We start from the raw sequence: 26,367 nt of genomic DNA on the forward strand, positions 1-26,367 counted from the left end.
TCATATAACTTCACAGTGTACAACAATATATCACACAATTCACTGAGCATTAAAGCTATTAACCAAAATTGCTCTCACCATGAGGAAAAGACTTTACTATCAAGATTAATATATTCCTGTGACCTGAAACAAACTTTTACTTAGAATAAACTTTCATAAAAACACAGTGGGACAAACCTCTATTTTTATTGTAGATATTTTCTTTGAAGATCATTAGAAAATGTTCCCATAAGCACTTTTTCTCTTCAGTTAAAATATTTAAAATAAAAATAAAATATTGTCCTGCCACATTTATAATCCAAAACTAGCAGTAGTACATATACATGATAACACTATGACTCTCCATTAAGACTTATTCCTTACTTTATAGCTGTATCTTTTACCTCAGCGTGCCCCAAGTACTTTCATAAACAGCAATCCTTAAACAGCCACTGAAATGAAACTCCATCTACCATGACACATACCCATTTAACATTTCACTCAGATAGAACTAGAAATTCAGTTTAGAATTATCAAAGAATACAATGTTGAAATGATACTATATCAGTTATTTTAACCATGAACATATGTAAATATCCACAAAGTAATTTTTCCCAATAACCAGTTAGCATTTTTATCTTCTGAAAATTGTCACAGGATTTTCAATAATTGTAAACTGCTTTAAACTCCATTTCACATCTCTTCCAAAAATTTGTGCCTCCAGTAGCAAAATAACTTTTGACACAATGCCTGGGCAACAGCTTGATACTGAGTAAGATATAAAAATCAGATTCATCTAATGGGTGCCATCCTGACTTAGGCTTTCCTAGGATGATTTCTGTCACAGTAATGATCATATCATTCCCTTCTTAGTTTGTGAGACTTGATGAGATCTGGAATGCACTATTTTAATGTCTGTCCTAATTCAGTCTGATGAATGTGGAAAAACCTATAATCCAATAACTCACTGATCATCAGTACAGCTTGATGCTTAGAGTTTCATGAATTTGCCATAAATTTAGCAGTCATAATGCTAAACCAGTTGTACCCACAGACACATTAAAACTTTTCATATAGCTTTTAAGAGCACTTAGTCACTCTGACTAATTTTCCATCAGTCTCTGTATCAGGTAAGAATAGATAATCATGATTAATATACTATGTTTGCACAATGTACTTGACAAAATTTCTAAACCCCACATTTTTAATAATGTGGTATAAAGTTTACTCAGCCCAGTTTTTTTTACTCCTGGAGGATTTTTATATCACATTTTGGAGAGGTGTTCAATTCAGAGTCAGTGAGGCCAATGTGACACTGCCAATATGCCGTTCTGCCTTAAAATTCCTCTCTGATCTCGTCAAATCTTTCACATATCTCATACGTGGTCAGAGAATTAACAGGATAATTCCCCTTAAGCCCCTCACTTGCTAAAGTAGACATAGATTCTTGCTCAACAGTCAGCCCATTCACAGTTGCTGAAATTCTGGTCCTAGTGTTGGTTAAGACCTCACTTCATTCTTCAGTACTGACTGTCACAAAACCACTGGAATAATGTAAAGGTATTATACAGGAGGTATATAAAGGAGAAGGAAAGAAGAAAGGCAGAAATTCCCAAATCAGACAAACTGGATATATATTAGTATGAAAATACATATCCAACAGTTCCAGAAAAGCAGAACATCATGCCATTCCAGTCCAACAAGGAAACCTCATGTTTCTTGTTGCTAGAAGGGGGAATTGTAGGTGTGTAATAGAAACTTGGATTCTTGAAATTTTTCAGTGCTTCACTGATTTACTGTTTTCTATGTTAGTCTGACAGATAGTGTCACCTCTGTGCCCTTGCCCTTTTGTATCTAGAATAACTTTCCTAAAACAGTGTCCAATGCTAAATAGCAACAGAACTTCATTCATCAAGAAAAGCTTGCTACCCTGTAGGATGCCCTTGCCCAGTTGTTCTTGCTTGCTGTGCAAATAGTATTCAGTTGTTTTTTTCTCACTGGATTTCTACATTGAAATTACATGAGGCACGTCAGGCAAACTACATTATTTCCTAACAATCATTATGAGCTAACATGACCAAATATTTGTGCACATGCTTAAAAATATCTCTACCATTGCAGAGCTCAAAAGGATAAAAAAGAAAATAACCTTGTTACTAAAGCAATTTAGATAAACAGAGCACTGATGGTGACTCACCAGAGTTGGGATCGGAGTTGCCATCAGCTTCAGTCCTCTTGTCTGGTGAAGCCTGGTCATAGAATTCGTCCTGTGGTGGAACCAGAGGGAGAGGGTGTGAGATCAGGGTTCCACCACCCACCGGCTCGTGGTCCCCCAGACCACTGTCACTGCAGCTTTCCTGGGAGCCATCAGGGAGATGAAATGTAACACGGCGCTGGGACTACAAAGAAGAGCACAGGACACACTGATTAGTGCTCTTCTGTTCTCCTGACTTTTTTTCTTTTCATTTTTTTTCTTTGTTGTTTTTGTTTGTTTGTTTTTATTTGTTTGTTTGTTTTTCATTTTAAACTTTTGACATACAAATAGATTACTGGCAATGCATATGAGGCAATTGCTATTATCACATTTGCATGTTGTATTTTTTCTTTTAACTTGCTTTTACAGCAACCCAGGGAAGATGACAGGCAGGAGAGTGAAATTTCAAAGGTCTGCACATGCTCATCTGTGAAGTAAGCTTCTCATAAGAAGGTGGTGAGTAGTTAGGTATATTTCTCATAATTTTAGAGGTGTGATCTATAAAAACTCTGAGAAGCAGAAGCTGTTGTAAACTATGTTATGAAAAGCTAATTACATCAGAAAATATAGTAAGACTATATTCCTGAGGTTAAAACCTGTACTATCACTGTTCACACTGGAAAAAAAAGTCCGCCAAGTTAAACAAACCAATACAAAATTTTGTCATCTTGCAGGAATAGAAGGATATATAAATATATATCTATAAGGAAATTAACTGATATCAGTTATTGAACTAAAATTAATAATTAGAGTTGATAATATATCTGTGCAATCACAATGGTCAACAAAGAATCATAGAATGCAATCATGGCATTAGAAATTTTCACTCTCTTAAGAGAAAGAAAAATAAACAAGGCACACGTTGTTCAAAAAACACTATGAATGAGAGACAGAGTGACAAATTAAAAAAAAAAAACAACAAAACAACACAAAACCCACAGTCACCTCAAGAAAAAAAAAAACAAACATAAGCAAACCCCAAATCCTGCAGTATACACTTGGATTAGTTAACCATTATTGATTTGAACCTATCTCATCTGGAGAAATAACCCGACTTTGTGAATTGATACAGTGATTCCCTGTGAGCCCCAGAGCCGAGAGCACTGCTGCAAATTGTTTAGCAACCGAAACTGTGGGATTCATGAAAAGAATATTACAGGTCTTCATGGATCAAAATACTGCATCTTTGAAGCAGTGGAAACAACTAGATCAAGAGTATCTCAAGAGAGTGGTCAAATTAAGTTAAGCACATCTTGCCACAAAAATCAGCTTCAGCAGCAGGGAGCCTGAGTGGTCTGGTTAGCTAGATTGTTTTAGAATGAAAAGGAGATTCACAAAGTTTGCCTTAAGCTTAATAACTGTTTAGTTTACTGGTTACTTTCTTATTAATATTAGCCATCTGAAAGTTATGGGCTATATCTAAGCTAAACAGTCAGATTTCTACAAAGTTAGTAGAGAAAAGAGCATTAGGCAGATACAGGTATCTTCCACTAATTACCGTTTTTAAAGAAATTAAAATCAGGTGTCTTGTAGCTGTCCAAAATTAAAGTGAGTTTTCCTGAAATTAATGGAAAAAGCATCAGGCCCTGACTCTTTTTTTTTTTTCTTTAATGAGGAAAACATCAAGTTAATAGTACTAACTGTACGTATTCTTATTGCAAACTATTTGTTAATAATAATTGCTACCATTTTATATGATGATCAATATCCTCTACCAGGTTCCTTTTTATTCCTCTCCCTTGGGTGGACATAGATAGTTGATTAAGTCAATTCTGGATTACTGTGTAATTCAATATAGAAATAAATGTAATACTACTTGCTCTGGGCTGTAGTTTTATAATTAGCATTTTTCTTTTAACTTCCTTTTCTAGCTTTAGGATTGGAATCCAGCAGTAGTAAAACCAAATAGATACTCTCAGTCATTGAGTTGTATTCATTTACATCAACAGAGGTCCTATGTTTATATACTATCACTAAGCAAACTTCAGCTTTCTTACCTTCTTAAAGCTTTTTTCATTCTAGAATTTCCACCCTGAACAATTTTATTGGAATTGCTAGCAGGCATTTTCCTTTTAATATGAACAAAACAGAAATATAGCTAACTACAGAGCTTAAAATCTTCTCTTTCTGACTTTATTTTCAGAAACCCAAATTTAGAGATCTGTTTTTCCAAAGTAAGAATTTCTATCACTAGGAAAATCAGCAAGAGGCACAAGAAAAGGAGATTATTTTCTTTTCCTTTTTTTAACTAAAAATACTCTATGAGGAATTATGAATGACTGAGGAAATAAATCCTTAAAGTAAGGGAGGACATGAACATTTCAGTTTAAGATTCTGCAGAATAATTAACCCCTGTAATTAACTGACCACTTAAACAAAAAGAAGAATACATAATTGCAAAAATGGCTAGTTTCATGAGTTATATATTAAAAAAAAAATTCTTGGCTAACGAAAGATCCTCTAACTAGTCAAAATCTGCTCTGAATCTACACTGACAAGGATCAATTAGCCAATAAAGTGGCACAGGCCTAACACCAATACTGGCAACTTTGCTGATAGTGCTACAAATTTGTAAATTCAAGCTATAAATCTAAAGGTCAAGTAAACAGTGATGCAGTTCCAGAGATGACGAATGAACAGCACGTCTGTCAAGAAACTGTAGACTAACCTGTGCCATCAAAACAATGAGGGGAAAAAGCCTTCTGCAAAGACAGGCTAGAAGCAAATAATTAGGCTTAGGCATATCATATTAATTACAGGGGAAGACTGTCACTCAACCTACTGAGATCTTATGATGGTGTTAATTAATATATGTGGCCACTTCCTCTGGCTGTCTGGTCCAATACCCTCCTGCTTGACCATTGGAGCCCAGCCCAAAGCCCAGGGAACCGAGTTTCTGCCTAGGTTAAGGGAACTATCCTATGATTCTATATGTCTGCCACTTTCCCCTCTGCATTAGCAAAGCTGCTGCAGTATCAAAACAGCACGAACCCCAGACATATACACGAAACACACACACAGCCACAGACCAGGTGCTGCTAATATTCAGGACTCACACCAGGCTCAGCACAGCCAGCCTCCTCCCCTTCTCTTGGGCTGGCAGAGGCACAAGATCACTAGTGCAGCTCACACACCACACTCCCTAGGTTCACATGCACATCCACGTTTGTGGATTCTCCAAGTGCCAGCACTGTCCCTCTGCCTGCCCAGCACCCCTGCCCAGATCCCGGCCCCCTTTACCAGCCCTGACTCTCCAGCTGGTCCAGCTGAGTGCTCACTGCACACACACAGCACTCACACACCCATCCAAGGGGCACCTGAAACTCACAGGTCCCCTCAGATTCCACCACAGACTCTCCACCAGCCTGATACCCCTGCTCAAACCCTGTGCCTTCTACTTGCTGGCTGGTGCAGCTTGGAGTTTGCCAGTGAATCCACACTCAGACACTATGCACATGTGGTCTGGAGAGGGTAAAGACACTTGCCCCCAGAAGCTGGCATTGAGCACACAGGCTGTGACTGATGGCCCTGATCCAGAGCTGAGCCCCTCACTTGTACATTGAATTTCTTGTCTCTACTATAGTATCAGGATTCTTGTCTCAGAAGGAAATCCTACAACATGTTTAGACTATGTCTGTATTTCTCTTATCCCTTTTGCAATTAAATGAATTATTTTCTTTTTTAACCTAAAGGTGGAATCAAGTTATTCTGAGTAATGAGTTGGTACAATACTGGTACTAATTATAACAAGTATAACAAGTAATTACAATCTTAATTATGCTACAACATATGCAGGATTATATACAGCATGAGGTGAGGTTATGGTTCAGGTCCACAACACTTGGCCAAAATTCAAGTCTAAAATCTCTGACATATTCAATCATAAAATATAATTTAGTGAGGGAGAAAAACAGGTTTTGTTCAGGTCCTGAAAAACATTCAGTCTTTATTTTTAATCAGGAAATATCACATCATTGTTATATAAAACCCAAAATGGAAAGGAAAATACAGTTAAAATAATAGGTCTTTAACCTGTGTCGAAGTAATCTAAATATATAATTCAGAATAATTTGTCTCATTATATTTTTGAACCTGGGCTGCATTTAGGAAACAGGACCACAATTGGTACCAGTTACATGGAATCACTCTTCTTTCAATCACTTATTGCAGCACATTCTATAGAGCTCAGCCAGGTGAAGCATGAAGCATGACTTCACACCCACAAGAGGTATGGAGAAGAATGAATTCTGAATCTTAGATGGTGATAAAGGATAGCAAACTGGTGCTGATGAAAGGATAGTCCAAGCATAACAGGAACACACTTTTTTTTCAGTTTTTGTACCAGGTGGTCAGCCAGCTGATTTTTTAATCCTAATAACAGCCAAAATTATATCAAATCAACCACACATGAAACTGGTCTAGCTGCTTCTTTCCTGCTACAATGAAACCAAATGCATAGCTAGTACTTTCTACCAATTTTTAATTTGTAGAATTAGTGAATATAAGTAATACCCGTGGTATTTGAAAATGCCAGTAAGAATATCAGCAAGATCTCTTGGGTGGAGGGGAGGAATGGATAAAGGGTGGGGAATATTCCTAATCTTTTGGATCAAGCACAAAAAATTAGAACCTTTACTTGACGTAACATTGCATTTTTCTTCATTACAATATTTAGAGAAACTGGAAACATTTAAAAATATTTTAGTTTCATAAGTTTCCTTTTCTCATAGTCTTCTGTCCTGTTTTTCTCACTTCTGTTTCCTTGGTAGGAGGAATGCAGTGGTTCTCAGTGACAGGACAGGTAATAATTGACCCAAAGTGAAACATAGGAAGTTATGAACACCAGGAAACACTTTTTTTGCTGAGTAACTAAGCACTGGTACAAGCAGTTCAGAGAGGCTGTGGATACTCCCTCCTTGAAGATGCCTAAAAGCCATCTGGACATGGTCCTGGAAAATAATCTCTGAATGTCCCTGCTTGATCAGGTGGGATTAGACTAAATGGCCTCCAGAGGTCCTTTCCAACTTCAGTTATTCAATAATTCTGTGATTCTGTGAATTCTAATTGAAAATTAAAGGAAAAATCTAGAAACATCTGAAGCAGTTTCGTAACTTTGAGTGCTGAAAACAAAATTTTTACCACGGAACTTTATTTTGGACAATCCTAGTTATATAAAATGTATTCTCATACCAGAATTTGTAATTCACTGCATACAAAACTTTTGCTCTGAAATTGGCATAGAGCCAATGTAAAGATACAATCATGAAATCCTTACTTAAGCAAACAATTGGAAGGAATTTTACCACAGCATGGATTTCTAGAGAAGGTGGACCAATACAGGCAAGGTTTGGACACTGCATGTGAGATAACTTTTTGCTGCCTTATTTTCCAGAAACCCTCATACACAGGCAGAAAGTGGGCTGTATATAGAGTAAATTATGTTGTGGTCCTGAGTGCTGAAATTCTGAAGTAGAGGAAACATCATACCCTGTGATATCAAGTGTTTGAAATGTCCTACAGCTGATGAGTTGCGTGTTGTGCTGGAAACAGAACTTTAATGTAGGAAGCATAAAAACAGGTTTTAAAAAACTTTTCAGTGCTTTCCATTGTATGCCAGCTTCTACAATGTCTTTTAGCTCCCATTATGGGTTTGACTCAAACAGCAAGTTATAGAGATCAGCATTAAGAGGAGCTTTTGCATGGTGAGATTGTTTTATTCTGAAAACCAGACTTTCAAGCTTTGTACAACTATTGTATTGTTTTTGCTAATCAGGGATGCAAGAAATAATTATACTATTGTTCAATTGCTGAATGTCTCACAGGGACAGATTTGGCTACAGATCCTATCCATTGTTATAAAACAAGCTATAATTAAAAAAACATTTCTACACTGGGTTGTTACAAATAAAACCTGTGGAATTTTAATCAGCTGAGCTGGCTTCTGAGTTTACAAATCAGTACTTTAAACAAAATGTCCTCTTCTCTACTTGTTATAGTTGTAAGTTAAGAGCCTTGATTTTTGTCCTTGATTTTCCAGACAGGCAGAAGTCACCAAAACATTTAATTCACATAAAATCAAATTAAGATTTACAGAATGGGCCATATCAGAATACATATTCAAGTATACCACACCTTTTATTTCAGATAGAGAGATTTTTCATCCACAAAATTTTTTCCCCTTTGCTTTCTGAACAACTATGCCATACTTTGTGTTAAGATGGCAAAGGAATATTATGCAGGAAAAGCAAAGACCAACAAAAAAAAAAAAAAACAAACCAAAAAACAACCAAAGGAATATTTCCCTTGTGGAAATTGTTGAAAAGGAGGCGTTAAAGAGAAAATTGAGAAAACAATTTACCTTTATGTAAGACAAACAATCTATACATTAAATACTTCAGTGAAATTTAAAACCCACTCAGTTTTTCAGAGAAGAAACTTATTTTAAAAAACCCAGTAGACAAATACCCTGAAATTATGTTTGTGCAAAAGTGTAAGACAGTGTTGTAAGGACACAAGAAAAAAAATGCTTTATTGGAGATCCTCTGTGCAAGAATTCTGTTTAATAAAGTTTGTTCCTCACAGGATCAAAACAAAGTCTCTTGGTTCATGTACTAAAACATGGACTTTTTTATATTTTTTAAATAAGATCAACCTTTTAAAATGGAAGTCACAAAAAATAACAGTTAATAAGAGTTTCAGAGGGGGAGAGAAAAGATATGCTAGTTACCATCAAGCTTTAAATTATAATTTAAACCACTACCGAATGCACTATAATTTAAACTGGGTTTCTTTTTTTTCCAACAAGATAAATCCGCAGTTTTCTCTTAAATCGTGTTTTGGAAGCACAAACAGTGCATTTTTTAATGTGGCAAAAGTGTGATCCTGGATAAGGAGATTGTTTTTAAAGTAAAATTCAACAGGAAACTTACACAGAAACTATCTATGTATTTGCACCATAGAAAGAACTGGCAAGGTGTTTGTATCAACATATCGTTGCTTATTATTTGTTTTATAAATAATAGTTTGTTATATATTTTTTTTCCAGTTCTGATTGACTTACTGGAAACTCTAAATTTGACAATCTACCTTCTATTTTCCAAATTGGAAAGTTTAATTAAAATATATTTCTGGACTGTGAGTTTCTTTCAAAGTGTGTAGCTGCAGTGCATCTTGCAGGAAGGCCACAAAGCACCTTAAACAGGGCTTTGCATAATGTAGCTTAGTGATCACTTATACACATATTCTTCTTTCATGTTTCACTCAAGCTTATAGAATATGAATCTGAGATAAAGATCATTCTACTTTCTTTTTAAAAGCCACTCTTGCTTCTTCCAGTAATCCTGGCTCAACTCTGAGCTATTCACAAATTGTGCTGTAGATCCCTGCAATTTGCTAAGAGAAATAGGTTATTTTTTTTTTTGGTTTCATTGAGACTTAACTCCTTCATGCAGTCCCCATGACAGTCCTTATTCAAGGATCCTGCTTGCATCACAGGATAATCCATTTTCCATGCCCATCTTGATATCTTCCCCACAGAACCAAGATAATGGAGATAGATAAGGTTTCAATCAATCTCTCAGGCTAAACTAAGAACGAAAAAAGAAAAAGCAATTCCTACTGCACCTTCATGGTACATCTTCATGCTATGCTGCCCATATAAATAGCTGGAGTGGACACGTATTTAACTTGTTTTTTCCCCTAAGGTAACAATATTGTTACTGATTTCAGAATATAAATATTTGTTATACCAGACAATCTTTGATTTCTTCTGCTCAGTTTTGTAATATTAAAATTTCATAGAAATCAGTAAATTACTCTGTAATATATTAAAAGGATGCATAAATTTAATCAACTATTACAACATTATCAATTACAATCTACCCACTGACTGGGGAAGAAGTGACTGTCTTCTGGTCCCAAGCACATTTCAATGTGGAGAACAGCCTCTCTGGTTGGGGTGTTGTATTAGTTTTGCACAGACAGTGAATGAAGTGAATGAAGAGACCAGCAGTCAAACCCTATGGTTTTAGTAATTTTTTTGTTGCTGTAATATCACTTTAGTTTTTTGCTTATGTGATGATATTCTGTCATTTTATTTCATGAAAGTATACTCTGTGCCATAAAGTATTACTGGGTTTTACTGGATTTTATGTGTTCAGAGTTTTTTTTGTTTGGTCCGGTTTGAGTTTTGTTGTTTTGGTTTTGGTTTGTTTTGTTGTTTTGTTTTTTTTTTTTAATTGGATATTCAGAATACTGACAAACCTCTAACTAAAGACAATAAACACAGGACTATTATATGTCTTATTTTAAGTTTTTCCTTCCTAATATCTGCTTAGTAAGCAAATACTCATTTTTCCAATGAGCATTGATACCTGAGTATGATCATCCTGATTGCAAGGTAAATGTGACTTAACAGGAAAGCTGAGTGTTACATTTTGATCTAGTCAAAATCAGAGTATTACCTTATTCAACATGGGTAAAATGCTAATAAATTCTCAACATTTTGAGTCTTAACCCCCATTCTCCTGAATTAATTGTCTGAGACTCAGGAAATTAGTTCTGTGCCTACAGTTACGCAAATTATTATCTCAGATGCATGGAAAGGCAAGTGGGGGGAAGAGATGGAAAATACAGTACACAATAAAACATAAAAGAAAATAACCAGGTGTGCTACCAGTAAACAACTAAACTAATGTTCAGAAACATTATTCACCCAAATGGCTAGACATTAGTAAACCTATAGTTTCCTATATTTATTGTATGTTTCTTATCAGAAACTCTGTGGAAAATAAAACTGAGAAAGGATTAATTGAAAATGCAATTACTTGTAGATACCCATTAAAAATTAGTGTTATATGTGGGATAGTTTTTCTAAAAATATGTGATTGCAAAGTAACAGTAAAATGCCTTTTTTGGATGTCTGTACTCATTGACTGCAGATGACTAGGTAAACATATATTAGAAGACTTAAGACATTAATTTCTTTGCAAATTGTGTTGATATACTGCTTGACAATAGAGAGAAACATGAAAATCGGAGTTTTAAAATTTAAATGCCCAAAGTCATACCAGTAAGTAAAGGTAGATCTTGTACTCTAACTATTTAGGCACCAAACGTTAGATATTCAACACTTGAAATTTTAGCTGCCATTAAGTATTTAGAATACAAGAAGCTGAAGAAACAGCTCTCACTGTCAAAAAGATACTACACTGACTTACCTGTTGCTCTGGCACACTTTATAAGAAGAGCTTATTTGTATTACAGTATGCAAAGAAGTTCACATATAAACAATTCAGCTGTAATAGACATATTTTATGTGATCTTTAGTAATTTAAAGACTTCAGTGAACTTCAATTGATTTGTTTAGTTTGATTCTGGTGAGGAGGTCCTCCTAGCAATGCAGATAATGCACATTACAAGTGCACTCAATTGAAAAAGCATTGCAGAAGCACTGTACCAATTATAACAATAACCAGCATAACTTCTCTGCACTCTGAGAAGTCTCACATTAGTAAAAAGCATGTGTTGATCAATAATGTATATGAACAACTGAAATGCAGAAACAGCTGTTGCTGAAATTTTACAAGTTTAATTATAATAATAAATTTGTCCTGATTTACATTCTCTAAAACTCATCTGGCTTCAGTAGTGTGAACATTGTAATAAAGTTTCAGGGACTTTCTTTTCACAATAAATTACAATCTCAAATATGAGAAAAAACAATTTAGAATATTTTCCATCTGAGGAATATACATTAGCTGGAGGCTGCTTATAAAAATAACCCTATTACTTTTATCTATAAAAATACTGATTGTTATATTTGCAATTAAATTTATAATGTTAACATAATTTTTTTTATAATAGGTAATGATTTACAGAACCATTACAATAACTAAAAATTTTAATTGTATTGAGTAAACCGATAGATGTGGTAGCACATCAATAATCGTTCTTGATAAGGCATTTTATTGTCAAAGCTTATAATTATTGTGTTACAGAAGTGCTGTATATTTATGCTTTCATCACTGTCAGTCACTACAGCAGATATGCAGAGTACCAAGAAGCAGGAAAGTTTCCAACGATCTTCAGGAAAAAGAAAGATGTATAAAGATCACTTTAGTATTCTGTTTTTCTTTAGTAAGGGATGTCACACTGGAAATCAAGTAGACTACGTCTTTTGCTTAAAGGTAGCAATCTTTTGTATGAGGTGATGCAGCACTCATTCTGTAATAGAACTAACCTTGAGTATCTTGGTTTTAACTGTGTATATGAAAGGAAGAAAATCGTACTTCAAAATCCACACATTTAGGAAAAAAAAAAACAGCTGTCCATTAGGAAGATTTGTATCATAGGGCTTTAAAAGTAGTCAGACTAAGAGTGCTTTTAAAGCAAAAAAAAAAAAAAGAAAAAGAAAAAAGGAAAATTTGAAGCCCTTTAAATGATCACCCCTTGAAACAACCAGTACTCATAGTAACATTGTGATGTCAATCTTTATTTATTTATGTGAATTAGGGGAAATTCAATTGAGAAGATCATATTGCTCCTCAATAAATCAAGGATTAAAATATACAGGAAAAAAAACGAATTCTCATAGAGATTATGATATCCTATATTAGCAGGGGGATGGCAGGAAGGCAAGGAAGGAAGGAGGCTGTGTAAAGATGCCATAAGGGAACTAGTACATTAAAATAACACCTTCTGAACTTGTACTAGTGTGTGCAATGGGTATCTGTCACTGACAGCTAGCTGGTTACAATTAATTCTGAGTGAGCAGTCATGTCTTCTACAAGCAAGGAAAGCAGAAACAGCAGCAGCAGTGCCCTTTGAGGATAAGACCTTTTACATGCTATGAGTCTAGAAAGCAGTTGTACATCTATTAAAACAATGGACACTATACCTGTCACATTAGATAAATGGATCCACATTAGAAAAGCTGAGAGTGGACACAATTGTCAAGGATAATACAGTTAAGCTGATGCATCCTGGGAAAGATGCAATTTCTATAATATTTTAATTTTGAAACTAATATTATTATCACAATCAATTGCACATGCTATAAGTCAATAAAACACCCCTGCTAAAAAATACCTATATCTGTAGTAGAAAAGGAACTAGGCAATAATGTTTTACCTGTTTTGTTACTTGAACAGAATGTTCTAAAGAACTGCTTTCCTAAGAGCAATTTTCTAATTTATTTTTTTTTTCTTATTTGTACTCCCAAAGCCTTGGGGTTCTCATTTAGCATATGTAAATATATGATAAAGAAAATAAAGAAAAACAACAAAACACCCCAAAAAACCCAAACCAACAAAAACAAATCCCCAGCTTTTCACTTAGGATTCTACAGAGAACAACACATATTACAAATATCAACTACAAATTCTTTTTCCACTTCATACAACATCTGCTTGCTAATATCTTATGATGTCAAAGCTCAAAAAACTAAAACCACAGAGGGTGTTAGGACTTTCCATGGTTGAATAGGCTTTTTTGTTTTGATAATGGGTCTTTCATTCCTGTGCCATGTTGACTGTTGGACCAAATCTCTGCTACAGATGCATAATGAAAAGTAAGCATATTAAGGTGTTTTAACATAGAGACTTCTAGAAAAAAATACAAAATATACTACAGCAGCGTAGCCAGTTATAAAGCTAAAGCCTCATTTATTAACAAACAAGATGAAAAAAGAAAGAGGAAAAAAAGAAGGACTTAGTGGAAATCAGCTACACAGAGAAGTCAGTGGTACTACTGTACTATCAAAACATCAGATATTCTTACAGGTTTTTTACTGTGAGAGTAGTTAGAAATATAATTTCTGCTGGCCTCAGGTAGAAGCTAAATGATAGCTGACAAGAATCACTATTATTATTTGACTTCGTCTAACTTTCAGTATTTTCCACAAACTACATATGGTATGCTCTTGCCACATTAAAAGTTACAGGGAAAACAACTCTGACAATCATATGGATAGTTTAAAAAAAAATATGCCAATGTCCAGGTCCCCTTAGAATATGCCAAAAGGTAATTTTGATAGTCCATGTTCATGTTTTGGTATCGATGATCTAATTTAATTTGTGTCAGTTTTGTTTAGTGTGAGTAAAGTGAACTCAAACTGGTGAATATCTTTCTGTGGTCTAAAAGAATAACTTAGCAGAAATCTTTCAAGTTACATAGACTGATGGTAATAACTATCTACTGCTTAGCTTCTGTTAGAAAAAGATTCAAGTCAAATAGTCAAAACTATAGGCTTTCAAATTATCTTGCCCTGTGACTTCTCTAACATTATCTGCTTACAAAATGAAGAAAGCAGGACACTAAACAGTTATTTTGAATGTAAACCATTTAGTGATTAGTCCATATTTTTCCCAAATGTAGACACCAGCAAGTTCTCATTTCATATAATTTGTTGTATGTCATCACTTTCGATCTCAGTTTTAAAACTGACGGACTTAATTTGTGCACTTTACACCTAGTCACATGAACACTTCTAATAATACAGATGGACAAAGACTTGAATTTTAGGACCAACATTTACTAATATTTCACGGGTATTTTATATTTATTTTGCAAGTGCTAGCTTTTCAGTAGGCAAACTGACAAGCACAAACCTTATGTTTCACTTTCTGTTTTATTTTATGCATCAATATTAGTATAAATAAAAGCACGAAAATTAGAGCTACAAATTAATGAAATTACACTTTCACAAAAATACTGTATATCACATGGCCTGTGTTTCTTTGTTTTTCATTGAATAATAAAAAAAGACGTTCAAAGACGTTTCATCTAAACCTAAACCAATGGCTTAGGAGTATTGCTGTTATGTCATGATATATTCTGGGTTACATTACTACCTATCTACAGAACAGGACATGTTTCTGAATGAGAATTCAGCATTAGAACAATTATTAAATAAATTATATCCACTTATGAACAAATTGAACTGAGTTACATTACTGGTTTAATAGCAATTTTTTATATAGCTGTAGGTCAGGATCCTTTCTGACATGGGCTACAATGACAGATCGAATAAAAGGCATGATGGTACTTGTAGATTTAAAGTGTTATCAAACTGTAGAATGCATAACAGAGCTCAGTGCCTGTGGAAGCCATCTTATCTCAGTCTTCAGGTGTTGACAAGGCATATGAAGAATGCACCTAAACTCCCTGGTTTGAGTTCTATTGTTGACAGATCATGCATATGTAAGTATGATGTATTTCAACAGGAACTGCAAATAGGGTGTTTTGGTTTTTTTATGCTTTTTTTTTGTTGTTGTTGTTGTTTGGTTTGGTTTTTGGTGTTTGTTTTGGTTTGGTTATTTTTAGAGAGAATGAGCAGAGGAAGAAGTTGTCATTATTATATTAGTTACTAGTAATATAAAAAAACAGTGAAAAGAGCAGGCAAAACAACTTCAAGGCTGAGAAAATTTTCTGAAATAGAGGCTTCAATACTTGTTCACAGAACTTCGAATTTCATTTGTAGAAGGAATAAACACAGGTCTAACCCAGAACTTAGTATAGGTACTGGAAAGTACCAAACATATGAATGGATTAGGATTTGTTTATTAACACTTTCACTAACATTAAAGCTAATAAAATTCCAAGTTTTTCTTGTCATCTAACAGTCATTATTCTGAATGTCCCTGACTTTACCAACCCGTGTAATCTAAATCATGTTATTCACAGATACTGTCTTTTGTATGATAAGTGTCTTCACTTATCATACATAATCTACATTTTTTGCCTTGTAGCGCTGGATTTTCTTTTCCAGTATGTGCTAATAAGTGTTCTTTGGATATAAAAAATTAAATATGATTATGGCTTTTAAACAAGCTTTAAGTATATTAAATTATCACTTAGATTTGACATGAAGTGTTTTGTGTGTCAGTGTTTTCTCTGTGTGTGCAGGTTCCTGTACTTGAACTACCTAGAATCAATGAAATAGTCTTTTAATGTCTTATCTTTCTAGTTTCTAAATGGAGATCAAATTCTTATATGTAATTAATTAACTATATATGAAGTATGCCCTCAACTTCTGAATTACAAAATGGCCAAAAAAAACATAGAAATTATGCGGCAAAGTGAGATCGAAATTTCAGTATGAAAAGAAAGCAGGTTTCATTAAAGGCTAAATCCTGCAGTTATTCTACAGAAGGTAATAAAGGCCTTGCACTGCAGTAAGGATTGCTGGTTTTACTGACAGGTAATTATTCAATTAAAACTTCCATTACACAATGACAGACTGGCCAAAATACTAAAGTGTCAAGCATGCATCACATTTGGTCAGACCATTTCTCACATATATATGCAGGCTACAGAGTAGTCATAGAATTCCCACTTGGCAGAGATGTATACCCTTTGCTCCTTAAAACAGCATAGACATTGCACTGAGGCAGAGTGACAACAGCTACAATAATGTAATGGAGAAAAACAGCAGGTAAGCTAATTAGATCAGTTTTTGGTACCAGGCATTTCTCTGGAATATTTCCTAGAATTAGGGAAAAAAGCAGGTAAAATTACATTTGGGTAAGTGCTTAATGTAAAATTACCTTTTTCCATAGGAATATTCATAGATAATGTTTATTGTGTTTGTTTTATTGAAAGAAATACAATTAAAATGATTAAATAATTAATTCTGCATCTAATGCAAACAAGGGCATAAAACATGTATGTATAACATATGAGAGAAATGCCTTATGTGCACTTTGAAAAAGACCAGAGGGTATGGGTTTTGCTCTGTAGATGCAAGGTTACTTATCATTATGTCTTAGGTAAATACGTAGTCCAAAATCTGTGGAATTGGAACTAGAATCCCTCTGAATAATACATTTTCAATAGCAGTCCTAACAACAACAGTAAAAGTAACAAAAATAATCCAACATCAAATTGCATGCAGTTAACTTCATAACAAGGAAGCCAAATGTTTTCTACACTAGGAAAAAAATTATATGGTACATGCCCTGGTTTGACAGATGGAAGGAAAAGAAAGACAGATGTGCTCTAATTTCTTGATTTCTTTTTCTTTTGCCCTTTTATTTTCCTCATAAGATTTCATGCATAGATGAAACCATTTACTCAATAACACTGGCTGCAGATATTCATCAGAGCAGTAATGCCAAATATCCTTTAGGACTTTGCCCACTTGTATCATCTCAAATGATATTCAGTAACAAGCACGATGACTAACAGCTGGCATTTTCCTTAGAAATGGCAAAACACCAACCAGGTCCAGTTTGTGCAGCCCTTGTAGGGGGTACCATATGGAATGCTAGCCAGAATCTTAACAACCAAAATCAGGGGCCAGGTCAGACAAGTAGCATCTTAAAGAATTCATGATACTGAGTTTCGAAGCAAAACAGAAAATGACAGAGAAGCTAATGTGAGGGGATATAAGTAGTGATTCTCACCCCGGGGATGGAAGGTGATCATGTGGCTAAAGTACAGGACATGGCATTAGAAGACTGACTCTGTGACAGATTTCATGTAAGCCTCTGTAATCAATCAAAAGTTTCCAATTAGACTCAGAATCAGGTACCTGGGGTCTGTATTCCAGGTACTAAAAACCTCCTGACAGTGGCCAGCTGCTGTCATCTGCCAGTGATGTGAAACACTCAACATTTTTGCTTATTGGTAAGTGGGAAAGATGATTGCCTTTTATTTTCAGTTACGCATGACACTTATGAAAGCTAACATGATACTTGCAAATGAATTTAAGATGCTCAGAGGGCAAATGCTATCCAAAACATAAATATTTTATCATTTTATAATTTGAGATGGAAGAAATAAAATTATAATTTCAATTTAGTTGACTGTAAAAAGCTTAACACTTAACAGGGAAATGCTGGAAGGAAAAGCATAAGAGTGGCACTATGAAAAGTAACACTCAAATAACATAGGAAGGAATGCTGTTCCCTCAGAAAATTTACAATCTGATTGAAGACTCGATGAAGTAAAGACAACGACCGAGCCATGAGGAAATAACAAAGGTAGCAGTAACAGCTCCATATGAGTACTATGACAAAAATGGCAGCTTTTCCTTGGCTTCTTTTCTTTAATCTCCTAATTTTAATTTTTATGGTAAAGACTTGTACTTTCATGATTTCAGGCTTTGAGTTTTAAAAGAATCATAAATAGAAATTACATTTCTTCCTCCCCCTTTTTAACATATCTTTGTAAAACCTGGCGGTATTTTACCTGCAAACACGTAGGGCATGCTTGAGAAAATAAACATAGGAAGACCCACTATAAAGTAATGGCAAGAACAGGATATTCTGCATAAAAAATTCATTAAATTGTTATGAAAATACCTAAATGTAAGTTTCCCAATAATTACAGGAGTTGCTTTAATCTTAAAAGAGGTCATTAGTCTGTGATACCACTCAGCTAACTGTGTTTCCAAGTTATCCTTTATTGTGTCTTCAAAGATATTTTTAGCTAGGATTTCTTTAAATATATAAAAGTCATTATTAAAATCATGCAATACAGTACATGAGTAGTCCAAGTGAAACCATTAATCTATGCATTTCTGGGAAAATTTGAACATTTATAAACAATACATGATATGGATGTTTATCTATGATAATATCCAGACATTGTTTATATAATAATGGTGTGAAACCCCTTCCAACCAGCAATTCAGAAACTGCTTTACTCAGTCCTGCTTTCAAATATAACAAATAATAAATTTGGTGAATGAATACTGCAAACTGTACCAATGACAAATTTCACTGGTTTCTAACACAAAGACCCTCTATGTTTACTTGTGATTATTTTTAATTTCATATTGAGATGATTAATCAGAGTAAATGTCTTTATTTTCTGCTGGTTTAACTTCAAGAAATGATCTCTTCTGGTTTTATCCTATTATAAGGATCGTTACAAAAATGGGAAACAATTAACACTGGGTTTAATGCATGAATGCCATAGAGCTGAAGTAATTGCACTCAAGGTCTGCTAACTTTTTAATCAGGCATCTGGTTGCAAGCTTCTCACGATTGATTCTGAGAGAAGGACTAACACAATCTAGGCAGCAAAAGCAGGTATGCCAAAAAAGCAGACATGCTGGCAAAACCAGTGAAAGAGTCTAGAGGGTAAAAAATTAAAAACTAATTTAAAATTCTTCTTAAAAGACTTTTGCTTGGGATCCAGTCATAACTGAGTGAAATTAATTGAGGCAAATGAGCATAGAGAGAGTTTTTTGACCAAAATAATTAAGAAATATATGAACAGCAAACCCACAAAAGCTCAGGCTAGAGAAGACTTGCCAGTCAGAATCTTAGTGAGCAGAATTAATTAGACCAGGGAGTTGAAATTTTCACATGCATTTTGCTACACAAATAAATAAGAAATACCATGAGAGGTTTCTGGAATTACAATTAGAACACTTACTATTCTCAGCAATTATGCTTTGTTTTGGAGAAACGACCAGATTCATTTTTATTTCTATTAATTAAAAATATTTTTTTTTCCTTCCCCTAAGAAGTCTGGTCTCTATGATGAAGAGAGTCTTGAATTCAAAAGTGCTTACACAGCATAGCACTGTGTGCACTTACAAATAATGTGTTGATCAAGCCTATGGCTACACACACACATCTATAGAATCACAATTATGTCAAAGAACCAAGTGTATCCACTTGCAAGAATAGAATCTAAAGGAAAATTGCATGCTTAAAACACTTTTCAAGTTAAAATACCCTTCCCTGGTTTATAAACAGTACTACAACAGTAAACTCCTTTCAAGGTTGCCCTCAAGGAAAATTTTATTATTTTTTTTTCTTTTGCATACAATCTTCAAAGTTTGTGGCTTGTTTTCTTTGGGATTTTTTTTTACCAACAACTGTAACTAAACCATCTGTGTACCTAATTTCAATGATTTAGGCACAGTTTTATACAAAATCCATAGTTTCTATAACTTTCTACATCAGTTAAACACCAGGATCTTGATCAAACTCCCTAAAACTTCTAGATTAGAAACCATATTGAAAATATAGGTCTGACCCTTTTAAATGCAGATCAGGAAAGATTCTCACTTATGAACCAGTAAGCACCATCCTTTTTCATAAACCCCCCCCCACCTACAGAATATGTAATGCAAGAGATCTGGAAGGTTTATTCCACAGATATCTTTGAAAACCTTATACAAATAACATTTTTTAAAAGACTAATGAGAAACAGGATTGAGCTGAAACTCATGCTTTTCTAGACCAGAAACATTTTGCAAAATCCTAATCCTTTTGCCTAGTAATAATTTCCCTGTAAACTCTAGAAATAGTTTTCCTATCTTTTTGGCATACATTGGTAATAAAATGCCTAATATGTCAGCTTCCACACTTTGCAATGGAAGGCAATGATGACTTAGAACCAGACTAATATGTTATGTTAAAAGTAAGGGTATCGAAACATTGTTCTAAACCTTGCTGTTCCTTTTTTGTTGTTGTTCTTTTTTTTTTTTTCAGACAAGGAACTTCTATCAAACACAAGATGTACTAATTATATAGTCACAGTATAGAGATGCCCACATGAAAATCTGTGAATCCAACAGTGTCATTTTAAATTCTTGTAGAGATGGCTGAATATGGAACTGGTAGAATATCAGAAGCTTCAACCATTGCCCTATTCACTATAATCAATAGAATCTTCTATTCTCAATTGTTTTACCAACACTTAAAAACAGCAAGTTGTAGCATCTCGTGCACCAGCAGAGCAAAATAGCAAGGGTAGCTTCTAAGGCTTTATGACCCAAGATGCCTAAAAGTTTTTCTATCTTCCAGTGCCTAAACGGCAGTTATTTTCCAAAGCAATACCCAATTCAATGGACACTATCTTGCCGTGGGATAAACATGGAAGAATAGCCACATATTTGTGAATCTGTCAACACTCCAATGATGGCTTTCTTTCTTTCACCTTCCTTCTAACAACTACCACTCAGTCACTGTACTATCTGTCATCTGTAGGTGAAGGGTTTTACAAAAATGAAAGGCGGTGGTCTGGCACAGGGCCACTCATACACTCTCACAAAAAGACCCTTAATCATAAAGGACATCTCTCTGATCTGGGAGCAATTCAGGACAGATGCCAGAATAAAGAACAAAGACACCAGCATTTGAAAATTCCCTTAGTGGTTTAATAATACTGCTGAGATGGCTTTTGCCAGATTAAACAGACATACTCCTTTAGACCCTAAATATTGCTCTGAAACTAATTCCCTAAGCATTGTCCAGAGTTTAACAGGGGTTGGGATACCGACAATCAAACTTTGAAGATATTCGTCAAATTCAAGCAGAGCTGGCTGCAGAGATAGACGGAATATTCAGGTCTTTCCAGGCCAAGGAGAGAGAGGGCAGTTTGATTTCTTTGCAATTGTTGTCTTTAAAGGACTTGGGCAAAGCAATTCCAACACAACAGCTTATTTCTAAAATGCTTTAAAGAAAAGGATAGGTGTGGGGGTTAGTGAACTAGCTGATTGTTTTTTAATGGTGCTGACATTCAGCACAGCATTCTGACACTTTAGTAGAGCACTACAGGAGCTACAATACATTAGTGAAGCCTGACAGGGTAAAGATCTTCCTTCACTTGCCATTTTGTTTTGAAGTGACAAGAAAGTTACAGGTAATAGAGGATTTCAAGATGAGGATTCTATCTGACAGTCACATGAAGCATCACTGTATGCAATCCTTCAAGTGATGTCAATAATACAAACCATAACTGTGTACAGGCAGAAAAAAAAAAATGAAAATCTTAGAAGCAGCATATTTTGAAAGTGCCTAATGCTTTAGCTTCCTACATGCCAATACTCACCTACATAACTCCTCTGAGACATACTCAGATGTTAAAAGAGCCCATTTGCCCATCTATGTTCATTCAGTTGAACACTCAGCAGGATCACTTTCTTGTGATGTTTCTAGTACTTGGGTTAAGTTCATTACACTCTGTGAGATATTCATCATAAAGAAATATCAGGATATCAAAATGCAATGTAGTACTTAAATGTGAGTCCACTTATATGGGTGAATCAAATTAACGTCAACCTGGAAATTTGCTCTGAGCTATTAGTGAATATACTCATTCCTTACAGGCCCTTATCAGCTTCTGCAGAACCTAAGGGTTTTTTTAATTCTGAAAAGAAGGTCTCAAAACTATGAAGTGAATGAAGGCAATGTGGTGCTTGCTTTCTAAATCAGCAGACAGACAGCTGGAGTGCCACTGCTGTAACCCAAAGATTTGACAGGCTACAGCAGAGTTAAAACTGACAAGAGCCTTTTGTCATATTTTCCTGCTGCTATTCAAAACCTCTCAGCAGTAGGAGACTGACGAGAAGGATATTAATTTTGCTTTGCAGCAGTTTAGACTATGGAAGTCTGAGGAAAGTAAACTTTATAGGAAGGCTTTATTCCTGTAAATTGCAGCACATATGATATGCATCGGGAAGATGAGTTAGCAAGGCAGCTACCCTTTCAACCAGACCTCATAATGTCTTTAAATGTGGTATTTGGGTTTTTGTTTGTTTAGTTGGGGTCTTTCGGTTCTTTTGTTTTGTTTTTAATTTCTTGATTTCTCTCATTTGAAAAGTAAAAATCCGGGGGGGTGGGGTTACGGAACCCCCATCCCCAAAAAAACCCAAAAAACCCTGAATGTCATTTTTGATGCATTACATTTTTCCAGAATACAGTCATTTATGGAGAAACAACACTTTCTTTTGACTTTTGGAACAAGATGTAAGAAGCAATAGTTAGACTGTTATGGGGATATGAGCTAGACCTCTGTAAAAGGATGCAAGGCATGTACACTGTGACCAGGAAAGTTCAAGGAAACTGAGCCTAGAAGTAAAAACGTAACAAAGGATGATTGAAACTGGACCAAAAGAGGATGATGGGAGTCAAGGAAGCAGTTTGAAACTTGTTAAGTAGGAAAGAAGAATGAAATGAAAGGCAGCACAAAGATAGTAGATAAGACCAAAGCTTTATGGCAACCCAAGGACAAAATAAGAATAGATATCAATTCTCATTTACCAGTGGGAGTAGATGAAGGTGGTGAAAGGAAGCAGACAAAGAACTGGGAGAAAAGCTTCTAGCTGGCCTGCACACTTAGGACTAGGAAAAGGATGGAAGCAACAAGGAGAAATCCACTGAGAAAGAAATTATCTAAAAGAAAACACTCTCTGACTGAGTGCAATAGGACAAAACTGTCCTGGGAATAAACCAAAATTTAGTAGTGAATAATAGTATAGTGATCAGAAATTAATAAATTTGTTACAATATAGAAACTAAAGGATTAAAAAATGTCCCCTGAAGAAGCTATATGATGAACCCCACTCTGAATTAGGTTTTGACCTTGCTTTCTCCATACAAAATGTGTATAGGGCACTAGGTAAGTTGTTACCCTTTCTATAAATGATCAATTACAGTCAAAAGAATAGGTTTATTTTCAAAGTCAGAGAAGTGAGCATTTGCCAAGGATGCCATGTTTTAGACATCATCCTTAAGACAGGTTAAATCACTTCCCATCAGTGCCATTTACTTTCCATTATTAAAAACCAATGTTTACATGACCTCCTGTAAATAAGAGGAAATGTTACTGAAGTCAGGACATTTTATTTTTAGTTTTCATTCTTTATTTCCTGTTTAATTTAGGATCTGAGAGTTGAGATCATTCATGCAACAGTACCTTATGCTCTACTTCTTCATAGCCTCAAAGGGTTCTAATACCCTTTTGATTTTGCACTGAAGAATAAATATGTTAATATTTGCAAAGCATTCAGGTACAGTAATAGTAAATGTCCTACCAAATTCGATGAGAAAGCTAATAGCTATCTCTTGAAAACAGAAGACTGCAACAAATAACATCAACATATAGAGAAAAACAAGAAGGAAAGGATATACTGAGGTTAGCTCATTAACATGAACTGAATATTGTGCACACTGAATACGATCAAGATTCTCTGGAAATAATAACTGATATATTATGAGGTAATTCAAGTCTGTATTTTAATTCCTACATACAGGGGGGCTGAATGGAGTTTTGAGAAGCAACATTAATACTGGCTTCTGGGTCAGCTGGAATCTGCAGTATTAAAATGATGATTAAGTATATTTTGTTCTTACTGGATATACCACTGCAACTTGCAAACAGGTAGGGAGACAGGATGTCTTTCCAAGGCATTCACACAGTATGAGATATAATCCTTTTAGAGCTAAGAAGATCAATGTAATTAGAAACAAAATCTAAGTTTCTGCACAATTTTTCTTCAATCACCTTTTCCAGGTCTTTTTAAAACTTTTGGAAACATGGTTCAGTATTTCCCTGTTTGTTTTATTTATATCCTCTTTATCCTAACCCAGGAGTTTTAATTGCTTCTCTTCTTTATGAATTAAAACCAAACTGACATTGCAAAGACATTAAAATTTCCGTTTTTCACTCCGCCTGTTAAAGCCATCACTGGAAAACAGTGGTTTTGACCATACTTGCATTAAGCCAAATGCATATTTGTTTGAGAATCCCTCATATTTTTCAACACACACTGCTTAGTTTCTATTTATAAGTTTCATGGATTGCAGACTGAAGTGCTTCCACAAAGGCATACTTGGCTCAATTTGTATGCTAGTCTAACTGGCAAGAAACAACAACAGTGTTCAGGACTCTTTGGAGAAAAAGCTGCCGTGAAAAGTGAACCTATGTATGCAGTCATTGAGAAGTCTGAAAGTGATGTTATTGGAAGTAACAATATGGCTTGCTTAGTGAGGGTTTGTTTTAAATCTGTAGCTTCAGAATTATTTACTAATTAAAAATGTTTTACCATGGTAAAACCCATTGAGATTTGCCTGTTGTTTTCTACAGTGCAATAGCATGAAATCATGGATGAATGAGCTATAGCACCATAATTTGCTTCTGTCAGTTTAAGTGAAAAGGTCTGAAATGAACTGGTGAAATTGGTTCACAACATTTTTACCTACCAGTAAATGCAGTTGAATTTTACGGTAAACTGTAAAATCATACTCACCTTTCAGAAACTTCTAATCTTAAATCAGACAGCAAAATTATTTGTCCTGTATGCTATTCCATGCTATCTTTAGACCAGTGAAATAAAGGTATCAACCAATTCACATTGAATTTCCAGTAACCAGCACTGGGAAGAATATGTTGCATGCATGTGGTTAAGGCTGAAATTCACCTATGCACACAGAGCTCCTACTGTCTTCTCTGCCACCTCCCACACACATAGTAGGCGGAGGCTGTTTTATTCTGTTTACTGTGCTGAAACAAATAGCAGCTAGGAAGAAAGACCTTAACTATTGGAGTGGAAGAAAGAAAGGCAGTTGGCAATAACAGACATACATGTGAATAAAGAGGACTAGTATCACTCTTACTAATAGTGGAATAAAGTCAGTCAGCTGTGAAATGACTCATAATTAGGATGACCTCATTCAAAGCCCAGTTACAGCAAGATACTAGATAAGCAAATCAAAATCACCACTTCAGTTCCTTAAAGACAGATAGCATGCACTATCCATCTGTTAAGAGGTACCACCTGTTCAATCAACTCACTACATCACCTCAAATATTAAGCAGGAAAGTTAATTAAGTCGATTCATATGCAAGAGGACCTTCATGGAGGGTGAGCAATTGTTCTCTGTTACCTGGTGTCTCATCCCAGCAAGGAAGAAACAGAATATCTCCAGAACAACTTCATCTGTCCCCATCAGACTTCATTCCTACCTCTTGAATAATAATATAGGAGGCACTGAGCAAATGCAACACACTCGGTATAAAACAGGGGTTGTCTTTTGTTATCAACACAAGATCATTAGTGTCTGTATCATATTCACAAATAAATCTAATAAAGTTTTTTGTTATGTTCTTCTGAGTGAAGGAGCATCATAACCTCAAAGTGCTGTTACCAGCATGTGCTGTTTCAGCCAAAACCCAATAATAACTTACATGCATAGCCAGTGATTGTCAGTATATTCATGTTTACAAATACATATTCCTGTGAATAAAGAATCTATACTCCGTGATTCAGACTCTACTTCTACAGCTGGAAATTAGTATCTTCACATCGGGTTAACAATTTCTTTGCAGTCAGCAATCATGAGAAGGAAATCTAATATGCTGTCTGGGCAGAAAATTGCAAAGGGTTATCA

General features: G+C 35.0%; 1 protein-coding gene across 5 annotated transcripts in view; it reads right to left on the reverse strand.

Annotated features, from left to right (window-relative positions):
- Positions 1-26,367, reverse strand: part of PCDH9 (protocadherin 9) — a 699,618-nt gene that overhangs the window by 247,469 nt on the left and 425,782 nt on the right. For 3 of the 5 annotated variants that reach the window (XM_031048077.2, XM_031048075.2, XM_031048076.2), the window contains one exon: positions 2,177-2,378. In XM_031048077.2, the coding sequence (XP_030903937.2) occupies positions 2,177-2,378 (202 nt within the window). The remainder of the gene's footprint in view (positions 1-2,176; positions 2,379-26,367) is intronic. The other 2 variants (XM_031048079.2, XM_034059968.1) reach the window with 1 other exon arrangement.

The sequence above is a fragment of the Melopsittacus undulatus genome, chromosome 2 (genome assembly GCF_012275295.1).
Source record: "Melopsittacus undulatus isolate bMelUnd1 chromosome 2, bMelUnd1.mat.Z, whole genome shotgun sequence".
NCBI lineage: Eukaryota > Metazoa > Chordata > Aves > Psittaciformes > Psittaculidae > Melopsittacus > Melopsittacus undulatus.